This window comes from Anser brachyrhynchus (assembly GCF_964034855.1).
Source record: "Anser brachyrhynchus genome assembly, chromosome: 1".
Taxonomy (NCBI): Eukaryota; Metazoa; Chordata; class Aves; order Anseriformes; family Anatidae; genus Anser; species Anser brachyrhynchus.
The window spans coordinates 132758642-132778918 of record NC_137694.1 but is presented as its reverse complement, the minus strand read 5'-3'; the positions used below and the strand labels follow the sequence as shown (position 1 = coordinate 132778918).

At 39.8% G+C, this 20277-nt stretch overlaps 1 protein-coding gene across 5 annotated transcripts; it reads left to right on the top strand.

Moving 5' to 3' along the window:
- The first annotated feature begins 607 nt into the window (after positions 1-607).
- Positions 608-19945, top strand: TLR7 (toll like receptor 7). 5 transcript variants are annotated; one of them, XM_080552502.1, is made up of 3 exons: positions 608-626; positions 2873-2920; positions 7995-19945. In XM_080552502.1, exons 2-3 carry the CDS (start codon positions 2918-2920, stop codon positions 11133-11135), a joined length of 3144 nt encoding a protein of 1047 aa, XP_080408628.1. In that variant the 5' UTR covers positions 608-626; positions 2873-2917; the 3' UTR covers positions 11136-19945. The 5 variants fall into 5 exon arrangements, with proteins under 5 accessions (XP_080408628.1, XP_080408626.1, XP_080408624.1 ...); XM_080552500.1 differs by lacking the exon at positions 608-626 and adding an exon at positions 2085-2353; XM_080552498.1 differs by lacking the exon at positions 608-626 and adding an exon at positions 2509-2532.
- The last annotated feature ends 332 nt before the right edge of the window (positions 19946-20277 follow it).

Below are 20277 nucleotides of genomic sequence, written 5' to 3'. Positions count from 1 at the left end.
GTTACCATTTCCTCAATTATGTCTTTTTCTGTGTCCATTTCTGTCTGTGGTTCTCTTCGTACATCTGTCTGCATTGGTTTAAACAGTTAGCTTACATATTTCAAAATTGGAGCAACTTATGTGATAATTTCCTTGGTAAATTGTGCAACACTACACTCTGAACGTTTATTAATGGATACTTGTGGTGCTATCATAATTATTGGTACAAGGGTTGCCTCTTTAGAGAGAAAACATTATCATAAGACTTCAAGACTTTAACTAAACTTCCTAGCTTTAAATCAAACACAATAGAATCGTTATTTTGATAAACTGCAATCAGATGCTGTAAGTTCTAATTTAAAGAAAAAAAAAAGAATTATAGAAGTTCAATCTTCACCAGTCTGATTTTAATCTAACTGAAACCCAAGCCTGTAGTTGAAAGATTAAGAAGTTTAAAGAATCTTGCTCTATTTTAAATGATATTCTCCATTCAGAGAGCCAGCGAAGTACCCGTGTTGTTACCAGCATGTCCTTTCCTGACACATTGCGCAGTAGGAAGTACTTTGCTGCTTTCGGTTACTTTGTGTTTCACAGCGGGCAAGAGAAATTTTGCGCAATGTCTAAGGGAAAACTGAACTTTTAAAACGGTAAGTCAGTGACTCCCTGAGCCTCCAAAAATCAAATTATAGCTCTGAAGTTTGAGGCTGCTGAGCTCCCCTGCTTTTGACCCCCTGCTTTTGAAGGGAAATATTACTATAATTTGCTACCCACATTTCTTAGATTAAGAAAAAAAAAAAAGTGCTTTGTGATTCTGTTAGTGTTCAGCCAAAGTTGCAGTTTCACTCTGCGCGGAATTGAAACTCTCATACTCTTGATGCTCTTGGTTGAGTGACAATCACTTCCTAGTATAAAAAATAAAATAAAATCAGCCTTAGTCCAAAAGAAAAAAAGCAAAGTGATGGTAAAGCTATTAAAGTTACTGAAGTTTGTAGCTATAGACTGCCAGGGAGATTTGAAAAAATCAGCTTTCACAATCCAGCTTGTGTGCTGTCATTCTTTTAGGTACTATTACACAATTAAGCAAGCACATTTGTTTTATAATAAAATGAATAGCTATAGATGAGCTAAAGATAACTTTCTGCTCTGATGACATACAATCTGTGAAGTATTCTAGGAGGAATAGCTAATGTATGGTATTGCAATGAATGTTTTCCTCCTCCCAGAAAAGCATTGAATGGTCTTGTAGAAGTCAGCAGGATTTTAGTGAGACACTTATATTATTTATAATAACCCTAAATGAAAACCTCAGTGCACCTTGCATGAAAAGAAAAAATCCAGTTACCTGTCAATAGCAAGCTAATCATTTTATTATTATTATTACAATATTTTAGTAATCAAGTACAAAATACGAGAAACACAGTCCCGAACCTATCATGAATTAATGAGCCCTTTTCTACTACTTGATTGAAATGGTAATGACACTGTTTTCTTCTGTGTGCATTCTTGTTTTTGTTTATAAGAGTCAGACACTAAAAGCAGGGGATTTTAAAGCATGATTGCAAATTACGTCTCTGTTCTTTCTTCAGGTTCCAGTCTTTCAAAATGAGGTCAGCTCCACAACAGTCAGAGAAATTATGAAAGGATATTCAAAATGTAAAGAAAAATATGTATGGAAGAAAGAAGTGAATAAATTAACACTAATAAATATCCTAACCATCAAGTTATCCTGTACTGTTAAGCATAGCAACTTCTAAATATGAAACTCACAGCACTTTCTACCTCTTTATATGCTGTTTTCCATGTCCTTGCCACTCTTTTTTTTTTTTCCCCTCTGTTTTCCTTCCCCCTAAATCCCATTCACTGAAGCTGAATTCTTAATGGAAAAAATATCTATTAAGAAATTTGTCTGTTTGTATTAGTCAGTCAAAAGATTCTTAGTAACAGGCTATTAGCAGTAGAAAGGAACCCCAAATAATCACAGAATCACAGAATGGCTGAGGTTGGAAGGGACCTGTAAAGATCATCTAGTCCAACCCCCCTGCCAAGCAGGGTCACCTAGAGCACATTGCACAGGATGGCATCCGAGTGGTTTTTGAATATCTCCAGGGAAGGAGACTCCACAATAATAATAAAAATTATTAAACCTCCAAATCTAAAATATTGTTAATGTCTTTCTGTGGTCATACAGGTTGCACTAAAAATGAAAAAAAAAAAAAAAAAAGAAGGAACTTGAGCTTCTATAAATCTTTGTTGTCTCAAGTGAATTCTACCCTTGCATAACACATTCCTGTCTGATTAACCTCACTTTCTCATTCTGAATATTTTGCAATAGCCCTCTTTCAGGATTCTCCATGGCTTGACTGTTCAACTTAGAGTAGGTCTTATTATAGTTTCTTAAGCTATGAGACTGTAGATAGGTGAAACACACAGTTTAAAATGAGAAGCATGTTCCAAAGTGGCAGGGAAGAGAGCAAATTATGGCATAAGAGACCAAAAGAAAGAAAAAAAAAAAAAAAATCTTTTGTCACAACAGCACGTGGATTTATGAGTAATGTGAGAATTTGTTTAAAAGGCAAAAAATAGTACTCAGTTCTTTTAATGGGGGTGGAGGACTAACTGAGCTACTACTGTTTTAATTTTAAAGACAGATATTTGAGGAAGTGGGCTGCAGCAGTTGTTTCATGTTTAATTATTTCTCAAGTTGCCGTTCAGCTGAAGAGAAAACAGATAAAGTGGTATTACTGCTGTTGTCTTGAGTGAGTTATGTCATGCTACACTCTCCTCTCTACCTGACCTGAACCAGTGGGGATACTTTCATGCTACACTCTCCTCTCTACCTGACCTGAACCAGTGGGGATACCTTCATGCTGTTTTCTTCTGCTCTGATTTACAGTTTTCTCCAACGACGAATCTTTCAGCTGTGGAAGCACACAGAAAAATGGTATGTGAAACTTTCATTTTAAAGTTGTTGTTATAACTCTGTAATTGGAACTGTTGAGAAAGGTTTTCAAGAGTATGTTTTGCATTCTAATGTCTATATATGCTGTTGTGGCTATAAGCTGCAATTTATAATTACAGGAAAGGAAATCTGGCATTTATTTGCACTGATATGTTTGCAGGAGTATTATAATAATGTATTTTCTAATAGTTATAACTTCTGTGGTGTTCTTTTCTCTCTAGCCTTTCAATCTTTCACCTTTTAAAATTCATATGCAGCAGCTACCGAAGCACTTCATTGAGAGACACCCAGCCATGTTGTTTCTGAATATTTGAAGAATACTACAGTTCAGATGGAATTCAGTTACAGATTTGCACATGTGCTCAGTTAATATCAGAATATAAGTACTTTTGAACTTTTTATAAACACAAATGTAGAGAAATTTCTCTCTCCTTCACAGAGAAAAGGACAGCTCACATACATACTCTATCTGTACTTTTAAACTAGTTTCTCATTACAAGGACTTTGCACAAGTCATTGCCTATTTCTTCTAATTTCAGCAGGGTTTTTTCTTTATTTGTTCTGGTTCTATAACAAAGTGTTTTGCATATGAACAGTTAGACACAGCACCAGAATGTAACAGTTTGCAGTTAAAATAGCTAATACATTAAAAGGGTATGGGAGCCCGAAGTATACACAGAAATGAAACACAAAGAAAGTGAGACCTAGGCTTGCTGTGCAAAGACACCAGGATTCCCTAAAATAGAGCAACAAGTAGTTGAAAATCTGAGCATTTTACAAGTCTTGGTCAGCATTTTTTTTGACACCTGAAGGAACTTTCAAGCATATTCATGAAGACTTTAAGGGCCCAGATTCATCGCACCTGCTTCCAGGCACCTAGCAGTGCAGTTCCTTGTCTCTGCTAGGCAGCCAGGCAGAGCTTCCTCCATGTTTGGAGAGCTGAGCAGTGCCTGAGGACAGGCCCCCCCTCTCCTACGTGCCCCCGGATGTCAGTGCAGCCCAGGTTGATGGCACTGCATTGAGGAACCCACGTAAGTGCATAAAATTTGATCCCCAAGTGCAGCGTCTGAATACAGGTTCACATAGAAAGTTTGTGATGATCTAGGCAGCAATCTCATGTTGCCTAAGTCCTGATCTATTGCTTGGATAGAGGGTTTTAAGTTGGGTTAGCAATCTTTAAAGCTTGATTCTGAATAATTTTTCCTCAAGAGCAGCAAACCTGTGGTTTGCCCCCAGTTAGCAGCAGAGGTTTTCCTTCCTTATTTTAAGGTTACCATTAGACACAGGTTCCAGTGATTGGCAAGCCCATTCTTTTTCCAAAGCCTGGTGACTAGAACGTGTCATGGCATGGACATGAATGAACAGCACCAATAAATAAAATAAAATGCACTCTCACTTAGAATTTTTTCTAGTCTAGTAAAAAGTCATTTACATGAATAATATGGTATGGTCCTTGGAAAAGAAGGGAGGCAGAATACTTACAATAATGTATCCATATTTTTCTTCTGCAGTGTCTCTTTTCATTCAAAGACAGACCTTCTGTTTTCCATGTAATGAATGTCAATGGTAGTACCCTTTCTTCTACCTCCCACTTTTCTGCCCATATTAATGGATAAAAAGAGAATACTTAAAATAAATAAATAAATAAAAAGCAGGATAGTGTAGGGAAATGAATGTATTTTATCTTCTCCAAATTAGCTCCCCACTTACTCTGATTATTCTTATTCATCTTTTTCATCCAAGTGCTTGTCTACATCAGGAAATCAGAAAAGTTATTATTCCTCTAATGTTGATTGGTTAGACTGTACTGAAGCAATGGTGAATGATCGTATCCATGTCTCCACTTTGTGTGAGTTTCCAAAGTGAATTACTGTAAAGCAAATTAAAGTAATTTTTATTAAAAAAATGATTCACAGATGTTGAAAATAATGAAATGGCTCATCGCTTTGGAATTCATGGCCATAGTCTGGTTAGTCAAGATCAGCTTTTCCTGAGTAATTTATAGTCATGGCTATCAATCTGGATATTTCATAGTTCATAGAATCACAGAATGCTTTGGTTTGGAAGAGATCTTAAAGACCATCTAATTCTACCCTCCCTGCCATGGGCAGGGACACCGCCCACCAGATCAGGTTGTTCAAAGCCTCATCCAGCCTGGCCTTAAACGCCTCCAGGGATGGGGCATCCACAGCTTCTCTGGGCAACCTGTTCCAGGGCCTCACCACCCTCACAGAGAAGAATTTCTTCCTTATATCTAATCTAAACCTACCTTCTTTCAGTTTAAAGCCGTTACCCCTTGTGCTATCACCACACTCCCTGACACAGAGTCCCTCCTCAGCTTTCCCATGGGCCCCCTTTAGGGACTGGAAGGCCACTATAAGGTCTCCCTGGAAGCTTCTCTTCTCCAGACTGAACAACCTCAGCTCTCTCATACTGTCTTTGTAGGAGAGGTGCTTCAGCCCTCTGATCATCTTTGTGGCCCTCCTCTGGACTCATTCTAATAATTCCATGTCCTTCTTGTGCTGGGGGCCCCAGAGCTGAATGCAGGACTCCACATGGGGTCTCACGGGAGTAAAGAAGAGGGGGAGAATCAGCTCCCTTGATCTGCTGGCCACACTTCTTTTGGTGTAGCCCAAGATACTGCTGGCTTTCTGGGCTGCAAGCACCCATTGACACATTGCACATTTAACCAAATCTTCCCTTTCTTTGGACCTTCTGAAGGGAAGAAAGCTCTGTGTCTCTTTGTGGGAATGGGAAGGGAAGTAATGGTAGAGGAAGGGCTGTGGTGTAATGCACTACCAGGAAACAGATATGATTTTCATATGCCAACATAGTGGAAGATCTGCACTCTATTTTAACATTTTTCCTTCTATACTGAAGCTTTATATTCAAAAGCTGACTGAATCCCCAAAGTGACTCCACTCAGTTGTTGAATCTAGAATTGCAGTGCTGTGAGAGACTTGATCTAGCTTCTCTTCCACTGGCTGCCCTGCTAATCACTAGAGTGCTCCTCCAGATACAGAGATGAACCAGGAGATTTAGCATTGTTATCTGAGATAATACAGAAACACTAAGTTATACTTGCATACTGAAGGCATATAGTGGCGTAAGTAAACAGAGCATAAAACATGAATTCCCAGTTAATGTGTCATCTACAAAGCATGTCTAAGGAAATGCTTAGCAGTGTTTTCACATACTGTCTATATAATGAGAAGGTCTTAATATGTTAGTGCTAGCCAGATAAAGAGCCAAAACATTTCCAGGTATCTTGAACACTTTACCTAATCACATGATTTTCAGCTGCTTACCTGGTTATCTACATTTAGTCAGTATTATTCTATGAGTAACTAATTCTGTTTTTCTAAAGAGCATTGAGTACCATGTATCTATCTGCAGTCCTTCAAAACTGAGTTCTTCAGGTAGAAATGAATTATTTTGATTTATGGTCATTTTGGTCATCTTGAAACCTCTTGGCCTGCACCAGACAGAAGCAGTTATGAAGCTATGCAATGCAGCAAAATGGTCAAGGCCGCTCTGCCTGTGCTAGGCAAGCCAAGGCTGGCAGCACGCCTGGCTGGCTGGCTGTCACTGGTGTCAGGGCCAGGGCATCTTTATCACTGAGAGCTGCTGAAGAAGTAACTAGTATGTTATGAAGTATTAAAATCCCATTGCTCTTCCCGCCATACACACTACTCTGTAAAGTAGTCAAGATCGCAAAGACTTGAGAGAGTGTGTTTTTTTCAAGGCTCGACAAATGTTTATGGGACTTTGGCTCTGAATATTGAATTATTGTAATTCTTTTAAGATACATGTTCCATTTTAAATCTGTTTGATCTGCACTTTCAGCCCTACCACTGATACAGTGCCCTCTTGGCCCTCTGTCTTTATTGGACAGTGAAAATGCAAGCTGGTATTAAAGTATATTGAATCATAGAATCGTAGAAGCATAGAATGGCTCAGCTTGGAAGGGACCTTGCAGATCAGATAACTCCAGTGCCACTGAAATAGGGGACAGGTTGGTCATCCACAGCTTCTCTGGGCAACCTGTTCCAGTGCCTCACCACCCTCTGAGTGAAGATTTTCCTCCTAATCTCTAACCTGAATTTATCCTCTTTTAGTTTAAGACCATTCCCCCTTGTTCTGTCATTACCTATCTGAGTAAAGAGTCCTTCTCCATCCTTTTTATAAGACCCCTTTAAGTACTGAAAGATTGCAATGAGGTCTCCCTGGAGCTTTCTCTTCTTCAGGCTGAACATGCCCAGATGTCACAGCCTTTCTTCATAGGAGAGGTGCTCTAGCCCTCTGATCACCTTTGTGGCCCTCCTCTGGACTAGTTCTAACAGGTCCACATCCTTCTTGTGCTGGGGACCCCAGACCTGGATGCAGCATTCCAGATGGGACCTCACGAGGGCAGAGTAGAGGGGGACAATCCCCTCCTTTGACCTGCTCGCCACACCTCTTTTGATGCAGCCCAGGACGCAGTTGGCCACAGTTGAGGCATAGTCATTGACTGTTTTTGGTCAACCATGCATTTATTCTGACACATAATAGAGGAAGAATGCTTATGTGAAATGTGAATTATACATGCAGCTGTTAGTCAGTACGTTTTTGAAAATTTATACTAGATCTTAATTGTCTATAGATTTTCTTTATGTTTTTGTCTGCTTCTAAATCCTAGCTTATTTATGCATATTAAACAATTTCAATTTGCTGGATATCTAACACTGTTTACCCTTAAAAAAAATTCACAGACTTTAATCACCCGTCTTGTAATCTTTAGCAGATTTTTTAACTTTTTAAGATTCATTACTTAGAAAGTGATATTTATCCTATCACTACTATGTTTAGTGATAAGAGAGGAAAGAAAGCATTTGGGGAAATACCAATATAAGCCTTCCCCTAGACTTAGAATCCTTCCTGCACATCCACTTCTGGCCACTGTAAGACAGGATCTCAGGTGAACTGAATATTTAACCCAGTACATGGTTGATCTGATGTCCTATGACATATGTTCCCATTGCACTCAATTAATACCTTCCTATTTCCTTATTTTTAGGTACCTCATGCAGAGACATCAAATGCACTGCCGTTTGTATTGCTCTTCTTATTTCCATTGTTGCTGTCAGGAGCTTGGTTTCCTAAAAGTTTACCCTGCGATGTAGAAGCCTCTGAAGGTACAGTGAGAGTGGACTGCAGCGATCGTCGCCTCACAGAAGTCCCCAGAGGGATCCCTGCAAATGCTACAAACCTGACCCTGACTATTAATCATATCCCCCATATCTATCCAACATCTTTTGCTTATCTTGAAAGGCTCGTGGAGATTGACTTCAGATGCAACTGCGTGCCTGTCAGAGTGGGGCCCAAGGATCATGTGTGCACCAGGACACCGACAATTGAGAATGGCAGTTTTGCTGCTCTGACAAGATTGAAGTCGTTGTACTTGGATGCAAATCAGTTGTCGGAAATACCCCGGGGTCTTCCTACTACTTTAAGTCTGCTAAGTCTGGAAGCAAACAGTATCTTTTCTATCAAAAAAGCTAATTTCTCAGAACTAAAAAACATAGAAATATTGTATCTGGGACAGAACTGTTACTACCGTAACCCATGCAATGTTTCATTTGAAATTGAACAAACAGCCTTTCTGGATCTGAAAAATTTGACAGTACTGTCCCTGAAGTCTAACAACTTAACTCATATTCCACCCAACTTGTCCTCTACTTTAAAGGAATTGTATATTTACAATAACATAATTCAAGAGGTTCAGGAATACGATTTAAGTGCCCTTCACAACCTAGAAATTCTTGATCTCAGTGGTAACTGCCCACGTTGCTATAATGCCCCATATCCTTGTATTCCCTGCCCCAATAACGCACTTAAGATACATTTAAAGGCTTTTTATTCCTTGAAAAAATTAAGAATTTTGAGACTTCACAGTAACTCTCTTCAGAGTATACCCAGCAGCTGGTTTAAAAACACCAGGAATCTCAAAGAGCTTGACCTCTCCCAAAATTTCCTCATGAAGGAGATTGGAGATGCTCAGTTTTTGAAGTTTGTCCCCAGACTTGTAGAGCTGGATCTGTCCTTTAATTTTGAACTGCAGATGTATTCTCCGTCCTTGAACCTGTCTAAGACATTTTCTACCCTCTCAAATCTGGAAATCCTGAGGATCAGGGGTTATGTCTTTAAAGAACTGAAAAAAGAAAATCTATTTCCATTGCTCAAGCTTAGAAATCTAACAGTGTTGGATCTTGGAACTAATTTTATTAAAGTTGCTGACCTAACAGTGTTCAAGAAATTCCAAGCTCTTAAAGTCATAGATCTGTCAGTGAATAAAATTTCTCCTTCTTCAAGTGAAAGCAACTCTTATGGAATTTGCTCTAATCCCAGGATTTCAGTAGAGCAACGCAACAGGCAAGTTTTACAAGAGATGCATTATTTCAGGTATGATGAGTATGGCCGAAGTTGCAAGTCCAAAGACAAAGAGGCTAATTCCTACCAACCTTCAGTTAATAGGGATTGTCTGGATTATGGAAAAACTCTGGATTTAAGCAGAAACAACATATTTTTTATTAGCCCCTCAGACTTCCGGGATCTTGATTTCCTCAGATGCCTCAACTTGTCAGGTAATGCAATAAGTCAAACTTTAAATGGAAGTGAATTCCACTACCTGTCTGGATTGAAATATCTGGATTTTTCTAACAACAGGATTGACTTGCTATACTCGACTGCTTTCGAAGAGCTGAAACTTTTAGAAATTCTAGACCTAAGCAACAACAAACATTATTTTCTGGCAGAAGGTGTTACTCATGTCCTTAATTTCATGAAAAACTTGGCCTATCTGAAAAAGTTGATGATGAATGAGAATGAGATTTCTACCTCTATTAGCACAGGGATGGAAAGCCAATCTCTTAAAATTTTAGAATTCAGAGGAAATCGTTTAGATGTTTTATGGATGGATGGAAATGCTAGATACCTGTCATTCTTCAAGAATCTGACCAACTTGGAACAACTGGATATTTCCTTTAACTCACTCAGTTTTTTGCCTTATGGTATTTTTGAAGCTATGCCTCCAGCACTCAAGATACTCAACTTAACCAATAACCGGTTGAAGACTTTCAAGTGGGGAAAACTCTACTTGCTGAAGAAACTAACAACTTTGGACCTCAGCAACAACCTTCTGACTACTGTTCCCCGAGAACTGTCCAATTGCACTTCCACACTCCAAGAACTGATTCTCCGAAACAATCGCATTCAACGGCTAACCAAATATTTTCTCAGAGGTGCAATTGGACTGAAATACTTGGATCTCAGTTCAAACAAGATCCAAATAATTAAGAAATCTAGCTTCCCTGAAAATGTCATTAACAACCTGAAGATGCTGCTTTTGCATGGCAATCCTTTCAAGTGCAATTGTGATGCAGTGTGGTTTGTTTGGTGGATCAACCAGACTCAAGTGACTATTCCTCTTCTGGCCACAGATGTGACGTGTGCTGGCCCAGGGGCACATAAAGGAAGGAGTTTGGTTTTCTTGGATCTGTATACCTGCGAGTTGGACACCTCCTATTTGATCATGTATGCTTTATCAGCTTCAGCTGTCCTAGGTTTTATGGTGTTTGCTGTTATGAACCACCTATATTTCTGGGATGTGTGGTATAGTTATCATTACTGCACTGCGAAGTTGAAGGGCTATAGGCGTTTACCTTTACCAGATGCTTGCTATGATGCTTTTATTGCCTTTGACAATACAGATCCAGCTGTGAACGAGTGGGTGATGACAGAATTGGTTGAAAAGCTGGAAGATCAAAAACCCAGGAAGTTCAATTTATGCCTGGAAGAAAGGGACTGGCTTCCAGGACAGCCAGTCTTTGACAACCTTTCCCAGAGCATTCAACTGAGCAAAAAGACCATATTTGTGCTAACCAACAAGTATATTAAAAGTGGCAGCTTCAAGACAACATTTTACATGGCCCACCAGCGCCTGCTAGATGAAAAGATTGATGTGATTATCTTGATATTTCTTGAGAAGGTATTGCAGAAGTCCCGGTATGTTAGGCTGAGGAAAAGGCTGTGCAGAAGTTCTGTCTTGGAATGGCCGACTAACCCTCGATCTCAGCCCTACTTTTGGCAGACTCTGAAAAATGCCATAGCTACATCCAATACCCTGGCTTACAACAACCTTCTCCAGGAAACTGTTTAGCTCTACCATTCACTGTAGAATATTTTTACTATACACGGTGAGGAAAAGATACTGAACTTGATATGGAGAACGTGTAAGTTTGCTGTGACAGGATTCAATATAAATTGTTGCCAGCAAATGTTTGGCTGATATATACCTTGCTTGGCATTTGTTACTTCACAGTGAGAGAACATGCACTCCCCACTGGAAGTCCCTGGTTTAGAACAGAATGGCCACTTCCAGCTTTCAGTTCACTGGAGGCCTCCAGCATCTCCTGTGGTTGGGTCAAGTGTGTGTGAGACACTTGTTCACCTTACTTCAGTACACAGGCTGCCAGGAGGAGTTGGGCCATGCCCAAAGTTGCTGTTATTTGGATCACTGTTGGAGTAAATGTGATTTTATTAGAAAATTATAGTTAGTGTGTTTCTATGTATTTATGAAAAACAGGGACAGCATTTACTGACACATTCATCTCAGAAAGTACCTTAAGCAAATTTCACATTTAGGAGTCAGGAAAATGTAAGCATGATTATCTTTTCAACTCAGGTTTCCAGCAGCTGAGTCTACCAGTTCTGTCTGACTGGGCAACAGCCCTAATCACTGGGGAAATGATGTGCTGGTGGGAATGCTGCCAAGGGCTTGGATGTGGGATGGGAGCTCTCCTGCTGTTGGATTGTCCAAAAGGTCATAAATCTGAAGAAGTTTTGGAGAAGTCACATGGGCTAAAATAAGAAGGTATGACAGAAACAAGTTCAGAAGGGCTCACAGGCAGTGCGTTGGAAAGAGTTTGGAAAGGGAATCCCTTTGCATGGAGCTGCTGCATGGGAGTGAGGAGGGAGAGCAGGACAGCAGGTAGGCTGAGGGAAACCTTTGAAAATGGCAGATGGAGAAAACTGTGGAAAACAAAGAGGATGAGATAAAGAAAGGAAAATAGGAAAAAAGAAGTGGGAAGAATTGGAAAGAATAGAGAAAAACACTAGCTAAATTACGGCATGATAGAAGTAAAGAAGGATTTACTGATAATTTCCAAGCAATCTGTTCACTTTCCTTTTCATCTGCTTCCTTGGCTGCTGTCTGAGCTGGCTGCTCCCTGAGATCTCAAGGCTTCTGTCCAGTGATGTGTGGTTGGCTTTAGGAGCTCAGCTTCACCATTTCCACCCAGGTCCTGTGTCACAACCCCTTGTGTATCAACTGGGACAGTGTCAGCAGGTCCAGACAGAGGGGGACACACTAAACTGTCAGAATCACTTACCTCTGCCTGCCCAGACCTTCTCCAGAGCAAAACACCATCAAACTACAAAACATGTAAGACCAAGTCATACAAGGAGAGAAACCATCCGACTGTTTCTGTAGCCATACTGTGATTGCTCCAGAGCATTTTCAAGCCCTCCTTTCATTCTTGTTCCCCAGGCAGATCTCTTCCACAGTGTCTGCTTAAAACCTAATCTGGGAATGGGCCTGACTTTAGAGATAACCTTAAGAAGAGAACAAATGCTGTTTAGAAAAATAAAGGCTTGGGCCTATTCCTCACTCTGGTTTACAGAGCATCCTCAAAAAACGTGACAATTTTTCCGCTGAAGTCTTTAAAAAGGCATCATAAACCTTCGTGTGTTGCTCAGATAGTTTTGGGAGAAGCAATGTGCTCTCACCTTGCACTTCTGTCTGCAGCAAAGTCTGGGCAGCTTCTCTCCTCTCTCTTAAAGCCTTTTCTCTTCTGGTTACTGGTCTGGCCCATGGGGAGCAGATGCTCTTTATTGATTTGAATCTACTTATCTCAGCTCCCTCCTGCATTTCCACACCCACATTTCTGCCTGGTCCTTTCCTCAAACAAGACATTTTTGTTTTAGTTCTAGGCATCCAGGCAGACAAGAGCACAAACACAAACAAGAAAACCAACCTTCACATAATATTAGAGATAAGAAGGGTGTTATTTTTCGCCTCAGTTTGTTGCAGCAGTTTTATTGATGAACAACTGAAACAGGAGAAAGAGGAGGACCTCGGTAGCAAAGTGGGTGTTTTATAGCTATATTTTAAAGAATGTCTTTTAATGGTTGTGTTTGTAAGCCTAAACAATCTGTATCTGTAAATAGAATACCATGAGCTGTAATGCAACTCTCTTCACAAGGTAATGCTGAAATAGGAACCTCTGCTCCTCAGTTACTCCCATGACATGTCCCTCCCTCTCCCCACACCACTTCTTCTACCTGAAGCAGCTTCCCCTTTCTCAGCCTGTGTGGTTAGGGCACAAGATCACTTGGCCTATCTGAGGTTATGAGGAGGAGTATTTTCTCCTCTTCCATTGAGAAGTGATGAAAGGATAGGTACGGGATGAGTAGCAATGGGTATATGTACAAAAGTCTGAGCTTACGGTATGGTGAGATGCTTACTTATTGCTGCAGTGCAAGACTGCAGAGACTCCAGGGATGCTGCATCAAACCCTTTGTGAGTATCTGAGAGAGACAACAAACTGTGCTGTGGTTTGCAGTGGGAAACAAGTAGTCTTCTGTCATGGCACTGCCTGCTGTCAGAGCCAGTGCTTTTGAACAGAGGCTTAGTCACAAGGAGAAGAGTCCACCACAGCTTTCACGTGGCAAAACCCTTCCTGATACCTTCACCCTTCCCCTGCAACAAACACACAGCCGGAGGAGTAAGGAGGGATTGAGGAATACTGCAACACTTTAACCTAGTACTGAAGTCCACCACTAAAGCATGCTACTAAGTTCTACATCTACATGTTTCTTGAAGAACCATGGATGGTGAATCAACTACTTCCTTGGGCAGCCTATTCTAATGCCACACAATCCTTTCAGTAAAGAAATTTCTTCTAGTATCCAAACTAAATCTCCCCTGATGCAACTTGAGGCCATTTTCCCATGCCTTATCACTTGGTGCTTGGGAGAAAAGCCCAATCCTCACTGCTCTACAACCTCCTTTAATGTAATTGTACAGTGTGATAAGGTATCACCTGAGCCACCCTTTCTCTAGGATATACATCAGTTCCCTCAGCTGCTCCTTTTAAAATCTGTTTTACAGGCCCTTTACCAGCTTTATTGTTCTTCTCTGGACATGCTCCAGCACCTCGATGTCCTTCTTGTAGTGAGGGGCCCAAAACTGAACCAGTATATAAAATCCTCTTTTACCTCTTTGATCTTATTTTTAAGAACTGGCATACGAGAAATTTACAGCTGACTCACTGTGAGAATAATTTACATTGGAAGGGACCTCTGGAGGTCAAAACAGGTCTAATTTCAACATAGCATCTGCTTGCTTAGGTCCTTGTTCATATATAAACTTGGAGCACTTTGTAGGAAAAATGACATCCCATACAGGAACATAATAACAGCATCTGTAAAAGATCCTGTGAAGATCAGGAGTTCTTGTTCTGTAGTAATTGTATTTGAGTCACAAGCACTCCAAACCAGCAAACCTTTGTCATCTGAATACCCCCTGCCTCTTCATTTTCTAAATCTCGCTCTGAGAGTACCCGCCTGAAGAAAGAATCTCTGTGATAAACTGTTCATCTGAAATATTCAGTCATCAGTGACATTCTTCCATTTACTCTTAACAAGATATTCATTTAGGTCCTTATTCTTTCCAGTTGCCTCTGTAGGACCTCAGCTTCATCAAGTGTGTATGGAAGTTAGCCTCTTAATTTGGGAAGATGAATTTTGTGTCTAAATGCAAAAGACATACACAAAAATCCACCATTATCTCCATGAGTATAAATGGGAAAACTAAAGCACAGAGAAGTCAAACCATTTCTATAGTGTCCATTTGCTGATAGTGAAACTGAAAAAGAGAATCTAGACATAATTTTTAAAAGGAACTCGGATGCATTCCTTGGTTAATGAGTACATTCACATTATTTATACATGGGATTATTTACTTAGAAAAATAGACAAGTTGAAAATCAAGTGTGGACATGGGGACAAATTCTTACTTTGGTTGTGCAGATTATTGAAACAATGTTGAGGCAGTTGGAAACCCTATTAAGGTATTTAAAACTGGTTTAGTGTTGTTTGTTTTGGTTTGGTTTGGTTTGGTTTGGTTTTGGGGGAGGAGTTTCTTTGCTCCAGGTATGCAGCTGAAGAAGTGGTATCAGAATAGCAACAGATCTAAATCAGTGGCCTTATCTATCTGGCCTTTGTCTTCCTTCCTTTGTTCTTACTGAGACATACTGCTAATGGCAAAGTTCTGAGCAAAAGCAGATCTAGATAACTGTGGTTTTGTTTGTTTGTTTTGTTTTGTTTTGAAAAAAAGAATCACACACTAAAAAAACATCTTTGCCAGTGCAAATTCAGAAACGTTTAAGCAAATAAAATTTCAGCCTTTTTGTAGCCCTGTCATTACTATTACTGACAATAGGTTTATATAATTATGGAAAATCTGGCAAGCTTGCAAAACTGAAGGATTCAGGTTTCAGTTTCTACCAGTTTCTATGTTTTATTTTATTTTTATTTTTTCTGAATATTTTCTTCTTACAAACCATGTTCTAGTTTCATTGCCTTAGCTTTTGGGTTTATCTATGCTATACTCTTCATAGAAATATCTGCATTCCTGACTTTACATACTTTATCAATTTATTTATTTTTTTACAACTTCACAAGAATGAGAGGTTCTGGAAGTAGGTGTTACTTAAAAACACACATGACCAGTCTTGTATTTTCCTAATTATATTGACTTTTCAATTAAAGACAGTCTGTCAATTAGATCTTCATTTTTGATACAACTTTTTTCCTCTCCTCTGTTTCTTCTGCTGAAGAACTGAACTGAAACCTGATTTTTAACTGACATCCCTCAATGGGAAATTCCTCTCAGAGTTCAAAGGAAAAATTCCTGAAACATAAAACAAGTGAGTTTTAACCTTATATTCTTGTTTTCTTGTTTACAGATGATTCTAACCTATCACTTACTGAGAATATTGAGATTCATTCATCTATGTGGAAAGATCATATTCATACAGGATTATGCTCTTGAACACTGCAGCTGAATTCTACATTTTATTCAATATAAAATCTCATAACCTAATTATCTTATTGCCTTGGACCATGACTTATCTTACTTTTAGGTGCAGTGTTATGTAAGAGAAATTCAGGCTCTAAGTGCTGCTTGTTTACTTAGTTGGAACACACATTTGTGAAGAAAAAGCAGCAACTTCCAAAAAAAGAATTTAATTGACCCTTGCTCTTTTGGAAAAACGAATCTAAAAGCCCTTCCACAATTTCCAGTGCTTTCCAAGAAGAAGAAGAAAAAGAAATGATATGTACCCTATAGTTAATTCCAGGAAGTGTAATCTCATGAAAAAGGAAGTCACAACTAGTGATTTTAGTTTGTGATAGCAGCCAGGGATCAGGTTAGGAAAGCCAAAGCCCTTTTAGAATTAAGTTTGGCCAGAGACATCAAGGGCAACAAAAAAGGGTTCTATAGGAACATTGGTGACAAGAGGAAGATTAGGGAAATTGTGGGCCCTCTCTGGAAGGAAATGGGAGACCTGGTCACCTGGGATATACAAAAGGCTGAGGTACTCAATGACTTCTTTGCCTTCTTCTTCATCAATAAGAGCTCCACACACATAGCCCAAGCCCCAGAAGACAAAAGCAGGGGCTGGGAGAATGACGAACCACCCATTGTAAGAGAAGATCAGGTTTGAGACCTTCTAAGGTCCTGAAGGTCCATAAGTCCATGGGACCTGATGAGATACATGCACGGGTCCTGAGAGAACTGGCAGATGTAGTTTCTAAGCCACTGTCCCTCGTATTTGAGAATTTGTGGCTGTCCAGTGAAGTTCTCACTGACTGGAAGAGGGGAAATATAACTCCCATTTTTAAAAAGGGAAAAAAGGAAGACTTGGGGAACTACAGGCTAGTCAGTCTCACATTTGTGCCTGGCAAGATCATGAAGCAGAGCCTCCTGAAAACAGTGCTAAGCCAACATGGCTTCATTCAGGGCAGATCATGTCTGACAAATCTGGTGACCTTCTACGAGGGGCTTACGGCACTGGTGGATAGGGGAAGAGCAACTGACATCAACTACATGGGTTTGTGCAAAGCACTTGACATTGTCTGCCGTAATATCCTTGTCTCTAAATTGAAGAGAAATAGATTTGACAGTTGGACCACTTGGTGGGTAAAGAATTGGCTGGATGGTCACACTCAAAGAGTTGTGTCCCACAGCTCAATGCCCAGGTGGAGATCATTAATGAGTGATATTCCTCAGGGGTCAGTATTGGGACTGGAATTATCCAACATCTTTGTCAGTGACGTGGACAGTGACATAGAATGCAGCCTCAGTAAGGCTGCCTATGACACCAAGTTGTGTGGTGTAGTCAACACGCTGGAGGGAAGGAATGCCATCCAGAGGGACCTTGACAGGCTTGAGAGGTGGGCCTGTTCAAATCTCATAAGATTCAACAAGGCCAAGTACTGCACCTGGGCCAGGACAACACCAAGCACAAATAGAGGCTGGGTGGAGAATGGATTGACAGTAGCCCTGATGAGAAGGGCCTGGGGGTGTTGGTTGATGAGAAGCTCAACATGAGCCAGAAATGTGTACTTGCAGCCCAGAAACACAACCATATCCTGGGCTGCATCAAAAGAAGCGTGGCCAGCAGGGTGAGGGAGGGGATTCTCGCCCTCTGCTCTGTTCTCGTGAGACCCCACCTGGAGCCCTGCGTTCAGCTCTGGGGCCCCCAGCACAAGGACATGGACCTGTTGGAGAATGAGTCCAGAGGAGGGCCACAAAGATGATCAGAGGGCTGGAGCACCTCTCTTACAAAGACAGTCTGAGACAGCTGGGGTTGTCCAGTCTAGAGAAGAGAAAGCTCTAGGCAGACCTTAAAGAGGCCTTTCAGTACCTAAAGGGGGCCCACAGGAAAGCGGGGGAGGGACTGGACAAGGGGTAATGGCTTTAAATTAAAAGAGGGTAAGTTTAGATTAGATATAAGGAAGAAATTCTTCTCTTTGAGGGTGGTGAGGCACTGGAACAGGTTGCCCAGAGAAGTTGTGGATGTCCCATCTCTAGAAATGTTCAAGACCAGGCTGGATGTGTCTTTGATCAACCTGGTCTAGTGGAAGGGGGGTTGGAACTAGGTGGTCTTTAAGATACCTTCCAACCCAAACCATTCTATGATTCTATTATGTAGCTGATACAACATTTTCTGTTGTTTCAGAACAGAATATCTCTGCCTGGATATCTCTTGTAATTCTACCATAAAGCTCATTCTAGCAACTGGCATCAGAAAAGAATAAGTTTCTCATGTGGATGACCATCTTGGTTTTTGGTTTTGCTGTGCACTTGTTTTTTGGTTTGTGCTGTTTTAGCTTGGGTCTGGAAAGAGAGGGAAAGGAAGAGGGTGCTGTTGAGGGATTGTAGGTGGGCAAGCCAGTTCATCTCAGTGGTGGCTGAGAGAGAGACATGCTGCACCTTGAAGGATCAGTCTAAGTTTTCTAAATATTGTGAAACACATCCCAGAGTAAGTGATGCACATAAAGAATAAATTATCTCATGACTTTACTTGTGTAATACTTATCCCTGCCCTACACATCCTGTTTTCTCATTTGTTCCACTTGCTTAAGAAAAGGAATAATGTCGCAAGCATGGACAATGCTTCCTCAATGCATTTTTAAGTAAAAGTAACAATGTCCGGAAGATATTTATTTATCAATCACAGCTGCCACATGCATGTAAGGAATAAATCAAAGACAAAGACTGAAGACTCCCTCATTCTCAGCCACTCCTACCTCAGCTTCCTGTGGCTGGCTGTGAATTAAACCCTGAGATGAAATTTGAGATGGAATCCAATTCTTCCAAAAATCTTGCCCTCTGATCAAAGACTCTAATCACAGAGCAGTTACATATGTATACATATATGTATATATACCTCTTTAGCAAAATAAACCTTCAGCTTTAAATATATATATAAACCATTTTTGATGTCATGGACCACAAAACAAGGAGTCTTCCTTCCCCCCCCCCCCCAAAAAAAAAAAAGTTATATATATATATATTTAATAATCAGTCAATGAATCTCACAGAAAGAATGTGGTTTATGTGTTGGAAGAAAAAAGAAAAGTAAGACAGATGACTTTTAAATCACACTAAATATATAAATAGCTCTAAAGAAAGAGGAACCTAAGAGCACAAAACAAATCATTTTCTCAGAGCAGTATTCTACTCTCAGGAACAACAAAAATTGAACTGATGGTCCAAGTCTGGCACAGTTCTCAAGTATTTTTTTTATATTAGAAATTCTATATGCAATTAGTGACTTATTAATATGTATTGAGAATGAAGTTGTTTCTTTTGTCCTGTATTTCTTATACAGTATTTATACTTTTTTAATCACTTAATTTATTTTGCAATTGAATATTTTAACCAAAATTAATATGACTGCTGCAGTATCTACTAGGGAAATATATTAATTAGTTATTAGCATCTAATAACCCAATTAGTTACACAGTGCAGTTATTACTTCCTTGGAAACTAGAGACAATAAAAGCAGAATTCGAATTTACATTTAATTCATTTAACAATTACTTCAAATTCCTTTTATGGTAAAAGATCCTCCAGTACTACAGAGTTAAAACAAAGGTGTTAAACTCTTGTCGATTGCGATGAACATCTTTGTTACACAAAATGGATAATGCTAACAATGAACAATGTTTGCTTAGCACTTAATCTACTATTCACTGACTGACTTCCTGCATTACAGTCTATTATCCAAGATGTCCAGTATATGCTCTAAAGACTTTAAATTGTAGTTGACTCTTCCAACATTAAAGCATGCTCATTTGCTCATTACTTCTGAAAAAAAAAAAAAAAAAAAGAGCAAACACTATTTCAGTTGTGTATTTCCCTCGATACATCCTTCAGATCTCTTTCTATTCCTTTATCTGCCAAACTGGAGAATGTTCTGTTTTAAGACACTTTCCCCTATTTTTTGTCCCTTAGGCTATGATCAAATCAATTTCTCACTTTTTAACTATCTCTTGGATAAACTTGTTCTTCTTTCCCAAAAGAAAAAGAAAAGGTCTTCTGTTTAAGTCTCTCATGGGAAGGCACTTTGAACTACTGCAGGTGATACCATGGGTATAGCATGGGAAAAGAGACAATGCTCAACTTGCTGCTGCTGTGGGCAGCTGGCCTACATGACAAAATTAAGAGG